General features: G+C 32.5%; 1 protein-coding gene across 1 annotated transcript in view; it reads left to right on the top strand.

Annotated features, from left to right (window-relative positions):
- The window catches only part of LOC111390541 (nardilysin-like), a 24,586-nt gene extending 17,316 nt beyond the window's left edge, over positions 1-7,270 (top strand). Inside the window, exons 5-13 of the mRNA XM_023015598.1 lie at positions 849-888; positions 1,264-1,643; positions 1,761-1,910; positions 2,555-2,737; positions 5,878-6,081; positions 6,185-6,267; positions 6,418-6,571; positions 6,883-6,971; positions 7,036-7,270. Coding sequence (XP_022871366.1) covers positions 849-888; positions 1,264-1,643; positions 1,761-1,910; positions 2,555-2,737; positions 5,878-6,081; positions 6,185-6,267; positions 6,418-6,571; positions 6,883-6,971; positions 7,036-7,270 — 1,518 coding nt within the window. The remainder of the gene's footprint in view (positions 1-848; positions 889-1,263; positions 1,644-1,760; positions 1,911-2,554; positions 2,738-5,877; positions 6,082-6,184; positions 6,268-6,417; positions 6,572-6,882; positions 6,972-7,035) is intronic.
- The last annotated feature ends 666 nt before the right edge of the window (positions 7,271-7,936 follow it).

The raw sequence follows: 7,936 nt of genomic DNA, 5'->3' as shown, positions 1-7,936 counted from the left end.
TAGCGACAAAGGAAACTGAAAAAAGAAAAAAATAAATCGGATAATTATGCTTAGGGTTAGGAGCATTTAAACCGCGGAGAGTTCGACAAAGCTGATTGGCAAAACTTCAGAGGATGGTTCGTGGCCTTTATTGGGCATCAGAATAATCTTGTCATCTGCCTTAAGAGTTATATCACCACGATATCTAGCATAATTAGAAATAAGTTGATAATCAACTTGCGCTCAGTTCAATCAAAAAATAAATAGACTTCATGTTCTCTAACCTGTTTATACCAAAACCTTAAGTTTAATTTGAATTTGCTAAGTCCAAATTTATAATTAACAATTTCCAAATTTTTAATTGATAATTTCATTAGTCAAAATCATGTTTTAGTTGAATTATACTAGGAGTTTATCAAGTACTAATCAAAATCATAATAAGATTTATTGAGTCCAAGATATAGTAAAAATAATTTGGGGTCGGCATTATAGTCTTAGGAGGAGTCAAATATGTTAAAAAAGATCACATATAATCAATGGAAAGCAATTATAAACCAAAGGAGCGTCAAAGTGTTGCACAAATTCCGCTACAAACTCTCAGTCACAAGTTGCAGCACATTTTGCACATAGAAAACATTCGAATTTGGAAGATGTTATTCTAGAAAAATTGTAGTTCTTTAAGTTACATTTCCAATTCACTTTGACTCACCTCAATTAGATATTGTAAGAGGACGTTATGATTAAAATACTAACCACCAGTCAAGGACAACTTGTTGGCCACGAGCCTAGGTGCTCAAGTGATGGTTTGACAATTAGGTCTCCAAGTTCGTGTAAAACACTGGTTTTTTAGTTACTTTTCATCTATATAGCCCCATGAGCAACCCAAAGGTGTGTTGAATCATTCTCCAAGTTAGTTGGCCTTTTTTGGATCAATGAGAAAATATGCATGATCTTTCTGAGTGATATTAGCAATAAAGTTGTGCGGCAGGTGAAAAAAATTGTAAAAGTTAACCTTAAGGTCACCGACTACTACTGTGATGTATAAAATTGGTGGTTAATAAGTGATATATCTCGTGAACCAATTTTCTTAATACCTAATTGTCCAATACTCATATTAGATAATGAAAATTCTTGCTACAAATGAAGACTAAATTAATTTTTTTTTTTTCAATTTCCCTATCATTTTCATTCTAGTTTTTGGTTCATGATCTACTTCACCTCTACTAAATGTTATTAGTTCAAAGTAAATTTGACCTTCAATCCTCCTTTTTGGCACGGTTCCAGATATTCAATTTGAGCCATGGTTTGGATCCTGTTATGTCGAGGAATACATTCCACGGGCTTTGATGAAATTATGGAAGGATCCTCCCAAAATCAATTCCTCTTTACAGTTGCCGTTGAAGAACAAGTTTATTTCGTGCAATTTTTCCATAAGCGTTAACAATGAGTCTTGTGAGTCTGGAAAGATATCATCTTCAAGATGTATAATTGATGAACCTATGATGGGGTTTTGTTACAAGTTTGACAAGACTCGTAAACTTCCATTTGTCGATGTACATTTCTACATAACATTTAAGGGTGGATACAGTAGTTTAAGCAATGGTTTGTTGGCTGAATTGTTTACACTGCTACTAGAAGACGAGCTTAATGCAATTATCTATCAGGTCACTTTCTCTCTTTAATGACTGTGTTGCTATTGAATTTCATATGCACTTGATGTTGTTTCCGTCTCTTCTAAATAGTGATTCGCAGACATAGTAACCTAATTATTTTGGTGGCAGGCTAATGAGGCAAAACTAAAGATTTCTATTTCTATTAGTCATGACAAGTTGATACTACAGATTTTTGGTTTACTTGATAAGATTCCAGTCCTATTGTCAGAAGTTTTGGCGGTTGTTAAATCATTTTTGCAAAAAAATGATCGCTTCAGGGTATGTAAGACTCTTCCCTTCAAATGAGAGATGTATTTATCGTTCCACTTGCCCCATGAGATAACTAGAAGATAAAATCAAAATTAAATTTAAAAGAATGGGAAAGTTATATGATATCCTTGTTTTGGAGTTAAAAATAGAAAAATAATGGTAAAAGGATGTAAAACACGGTTAGTTTTCATTACGAGCATATTTAGAAATTACTAGCTTTTCTTCTGAGAAGACGTATAGTTGTAGCCCTGATGGGTTTTGTTTTTCATGATTTCTCAATTTTTGTTCCTTTTTTCTTCATATTACGCTTATTCAATTTGTTGTTTGGTTTCATCTAAGCTTTACTGCGTAGAATTAGAGATTGCAAGTAAAGTAACCTTATTAGTCTTTTCTGCAAAGTTAGCTCTCAAAAATTTAATCAAGTAATGGTTGGGACATGGTAACAAAAACATGAAATTTTATGAAAATATTTATGTAAATAATTATCAATTTATTGATTTATTTCTGGCTAAGTTACTACTTGATTTTCATTTTAGTATTTTTTTTAACTAGTGATTTATGTGTAGATAATTTTATTGCTAGTTGTCAAATTATTTTACTGCAAGTTTTTCTTTTTGAATTTGTTCCATGCACTGATGATCAATTTTTGATAGATTATTAAAGAAGATATGGAGAGAAATATAAAGAATACCATCTTCGACCCTCAAAATCTTTGTAATTCCTCTATAAAGCAAGTATTACATCGGAGCGTTGGGACTGTAAAGGAGAAACTGAGAATTTTAAGTAACTTGTCTATTGCTGATTTAAAGGTTTTTATTCCAGAGCTTCTTTCACAGGTTTGAAACTCGTCTTCACATTTAGGTTATCAAATTATTGCCTGATTTAACTTAGCGAATTAATTTTATTACCTGTATATATACATAAGCATTGCCTCTAGGAGTTGTTGTTTTTTTTTTTTCTTTTTTTTCATTTACTTGGTTTTCCCGTGCTCTTTGCCCTATAGTTGGCATCTAATTTTAGCTACTTGAGTCGACCATTTTTGACAAGTTAACAGATTTTTGGAACTAATTGTTTACATTTTAAAATAATTACATATGATTCCCCACAAAAATATTTTCAATGTAGTTATTTATATCTTTAATCAGTATAAAAAACATATCCAATGTTCGTTAAGTACACAACTAGCGTCTCTCTAGCATTTAGCTTAGTTTAGTCAGGAATTCTTTTGCTTAGAAGAATTTTCTGAATACCTCGATTTTGAAGGGCCATTTTTTATTAACAAAGTTATACAATATGATACGATAAGTAAAGTTGTTATTTCATTGCTAAAGTCAAATTAAATATTTTCAAATTATGAAAAATTTAAAGCTCGTTTAGAATAACTTTTGCTTTTTGCACAAAAAAACTTTGGAGAAAACTACCTTAATTTTTGTTTGAAAACTAATTTTTAAAAGCTCTTTTCATTTCAAAAGTGCTATTAAGGAAAATCACAATGGACCATCTTTTTCTAAAAATCATAATTACTAAAATTCGATGTGGAACGGTCGATCGCAGGGGCGGATTTAGGTGGTGGCCAGCTAGGGTGGCCGCCCTAGTTGGACTCGTCGAAGAGAATTTTTTAGCTGATAATAGATAAAATTTTTGGATTATATATTTGATAATTCATATTAATAACAAATGTATCTAGTAGCTCAGCTGGTTAGCCCTTCCATTATTGAATTGGAGGTCATGTGTTTGAAATTCTTCAAGAGCAATATATTTTATAATTTTTGTATTTAAACAATTTTTACTAAAACAAATGCAAGGAAGGTGATGCGAACCTGCTATCTTTTATAAATATGTTGACCACTTTATCATGGCACTTATTGATTTTTAGCACATAATGTAACAAAATAATATATGTTCAATTTTACCGATTTAATGCAAGTAGAAACATTTTAACCTATGCTTTGTCCCTCTTTTTGATTTTCTTTTTCTTTTCTCCCCCCGCCCCCCTCTAATCAGTTGATTTGACAATTTGGTCAATTAATGGTGGATGAATTTGTAGAAAAATTGGTCTGTGTCATAAGGAATCTTTCAACAAAACTTATTTAATTAATAAAAGGTACCACTTTTCGTTCAAAAAAATCGATTGCGAAAAAGTGGAATTATACAAGCACATAAAATTGATATAAACACATAAATAATTTCAATATAATAATACTTGTTTAATTAACTTTAATTGTAAATTGAAAATTGGCATTTTGTTAATATATATTGTCTATTTAATTGAAAACTAAATTAGGGCATTTTATAGATTATAGAACGATTTTTTCATCTAAAATAAAAATTCGTACTTAGTTCTAATTCTAGTGGTGTATCTAGTTCTAATCTGTATGATTTTTTGAATATTATTTAATTAAATATTAATAAACAACCTTACTATTACGGACGTTGGCTATCGGTAGTAAGCTTTCAACGCTCGCAGTCCGTTCTAGCTAAACTCGACTCCTAGATTCGCCTCTGGTCGACAGAGTCAAAAAATCGATTCCAGATCCTTGATTGGGTTGGGTAGAATAATTTGATAGAAATTTGAGTCAATCAAAAATCGAGTTTGATCGAGTTAACCAATTGTTTTTATATTAAATCAGTCCGGTTGACTGGTTTGATCAAATTTCAAAAGTTTTTCCTTAAATTTTTAGTGTTTAAAAGACTTGAACCTTTGAAATATATAAATAATTAATGAAACATAATTTAAAAACTTTCATTTTATCTTAAAGAAAATTTTATATTTAAAAAACTTTTAAGAATTTTTAAGTATTGATCCATCGTTCCAACCGCTAACTTGCCGGTTCGACTAGGTTGATGTCCGGCTCAAATCTAATAAATATGTTAAAAGCACTTCTAACTATTAGAAGTATTCTCATAAAATTAGTCAAACGGGTTTAAAAGTAAATTTTGTGTTTCAAAAGCTCTTTTTGACTTAAAAGCTATGTCAAACAGGCCCTTAGTATATTGTATTCACTTGTAGAAATGGAATTTTCAATCTCATGATCTTCACAATAAATTTGTTATCATTTATTGTATATGAAATAATAGATTAAAAACATTAATTGAAGATGGAAAGAAAACATGTTATAGTCTTGCTACACAAACAGGGAAAGTGTCACAAGCTTTGTCCAGGTGGGCAACTGTCCATTTCTCATTGTCGGACGAGGTAAAAGAACTACCAATTAGGTGTTGCATTTACACGTACAGGGTAAGTTTCATAGGCTTTGTGCAGGTAGCCAACTGTCCATTTCTCATTAGCGGATGCAAAAAAGTAAAATAAATAAATAAATAAATAAATAATAATTGCCTATCAGGTGCTGCCGTGAAAAATCCGTACAAGTGGGTTTTTCCAACAAGATGTTGGTGCTCAAGTTGATAAGGTAAATGTTCAATGTGACTTCTCAACTTTAATGTTGAAATTAATGGACAAGAATCCTCGTTAGTTATGCCTACTTTTAAGTAGGGTATTTTTGGAAATTTACTAACATCATAGAAAAAATAAAGTTCTTATTCTGCAATTGTGTACAGATTAATTTGAACATATGTTAGCACTCGATCTCCTTGTTTGCTAGAAAACACCCATGTCATGTGGACTCTTCTATTATGACTCAAGTGCCCATATACTCATCATTTTTTGGGCGTATACATTTCCAATATTAAGCATAAAAATCTACAATGTTAATACTTTGATATTTTGACATGTGTGTGGGGTCAGTGCTAGTATCAAAGTCCATACAAAATGTAGTAGTACACAAATTTTAGGAACTCTTCTCCGGCAGGTCAAAGTAGGTGAATAAATGTTAATTCAACAATATCAACTATCAAGTGATTGAAACATTGAATCCCAAAATAGTGATTACTTTGGAGTAGCTTACATGCATTACTATCTGTACAATCAGGTTTTTTTCTCATAACTTTGCATTTACTGTCATCTGTTTTCATGCAGTTGTATATTGAGGGCCATTGCCATGGGAATTTGATGGAAAAGGATGCTCTTAACATATCAGATATATTCAAAAGTAATTTCTCTGTGCCAACATTGCCTATTGAGGAGAGATACAAGGAGAGTGTGGTGCGTCTTCCTCCGAGTGCTGACCTAGTCAGAGATGTCAGGGTGGAAAATGAACTAGCAACAAACTCTATAGCGCGGGTAATCTGAAAAGCCACTTATTATGGGCTGCTCTTATTCTTGTTATTGAAGAGATGTTGCTAATTATTTCTATTTTTCATTCTGTTTGTAGCTCTATTTTCAGATTGAACCCAACACGTTTGAATTGTATGCATTGACTGTACTTTTTGATAGTTTAGTGAGCGAACAATTTTTCGATGTGCTCAGGTAATACTCAGTTCGAGCTAGATTATACTGGATCATAGGAAGACTGTTGAAGTCTAAATTATTAACATTTAAAATTTTCTTTAAGTGAACAGTTACAAAAGACCCCGGATAAATGATGACTAATTCATGATTTAATTGATGTTAAAATAGGACGAAAGAGCAGCTTGGCTATGGTGTTGATTGTGGCCCATGGGTAACATTCGGAATATTGGGGTACTGTTTCCAAGTTGAATCTTCTACGTACAATCCTGTGTACTTGCTAGAGAGGATTGACAACTTCATAAACGGCCTTGAAGAGATGTTGGTTAGTTTGAAATCCTTCTTTCTTTAATGCATTCAAGCCTCGATAGTTCTCTGTTTTTAACCAACTGCAATCAACATTTGGTTAGATTCTTTCTTGTCTCTAGCATAGTAATTGTGCATTTAGAATTTGTCATAGTTTGAGGAAGATTTTGCATTGAAATATTAGGTATTGAGATCACACCATATATTTGCATTGTCTGAAATCTTCTACTTTCTTCATTTCTTATTCATAATGAAATTTTGCAATATTGTTTTTGAAAGTGTCGGATTATATTTATATGCTTCCTCGTTAAATATTTGTTCACAATGCAGAATGGATTCAACAACGATTCGTTTCAGAATTACAGAGGTGCATTAATGGGCAACATTCTCCAGAAAGATCCACCCTTTTATGCTGTATAGTGATTTAAACCTCTTTTCTGAACTGTCATGTTAACCTTTGGTGGCCTTGTCCTACAGGTGTAGTAATGACACTCCAGAATTTGGAGTAGCTGAATCTTTTGAGAAGTCGGATATTATCAACTGGTACAATACTTACCTAAAGAAGCCCTCTACAAAGTGTAGAAGACTTGCTATTCGAGTGTGGGGTTGCAATACAGACATGAAAATTTTAAATGAGCAACCATCGTATAGACAAGAACTTCAAGATGTAGAAGCTTTCAAAAGCTCATCTGACTTCTATCCAGGTTATGATTATTGATTGAAACAAAAATTATTCAAGATATTTGTCTTCCACGATTCCACTGCGAACTCCGGATTCCAGTATAGTTGATAGTGAAATCATGAATTCAATTATGTTTGTGATTTTTGTCTATTTTTCTATTTCAATTCATTTTTTATTTTTTAGAAAAATTTTCTATCTCAATTCAGCACAAATGAGGACAATATTTGAACACAAATCAAGCCATTACAATGTTGCCAAAAATGTTTGTAGTTACTTTACTTACAAACATAGGAAATGCGTTGAGGCGCAGCAGTTGACTGGACATCTAGGGGTAAAGCACTGTTTCGGTGCGGGCTTATTTCACCTCTTCCTCAGAGAAAGACGATCAAACAATTCCCAGTCATGGTCCTTGCGGATCGGATCATCCATATACCTCAATGTCCCGGCTATTCACGGAACGTGAGAAGCAATCATCTGCTTCTGGAAGACCCGCGGGTGAACATCATCAGTCTACTTTCCTCGCTTCCTTGCTTAAAAGCTTGGGGTGGTGAAGGGAGAGCACCAATTGGTAGAAAAACCCACAACCCCGGTGTAAGATATGACATTGTTCGAGGAACCCTAGATGTTGTCGGAGTAAAGGTTTGACACGATTAATTCACTTTATATCTATACTAACTAAAAGATTTAGCGAAATTTACTAGT

Source organism: Olea europaea, unplaced genomic scaffold, assembly GCF_002742605.1.
Source record: "Olea europaea var. sylvestris unplaced genomic scaffold, O_europaea_v1 scaffold69, whole genome shotgun sequence".
NCBI lineage: Eukaryota > Viridiplantae > Streptophyta > Magnoliopsida > Lamiales > Oleaceae > Olea > Olea europaea.
This window is presented reverse-complemented; position numbering and strand designations above follow the sequence as displayed.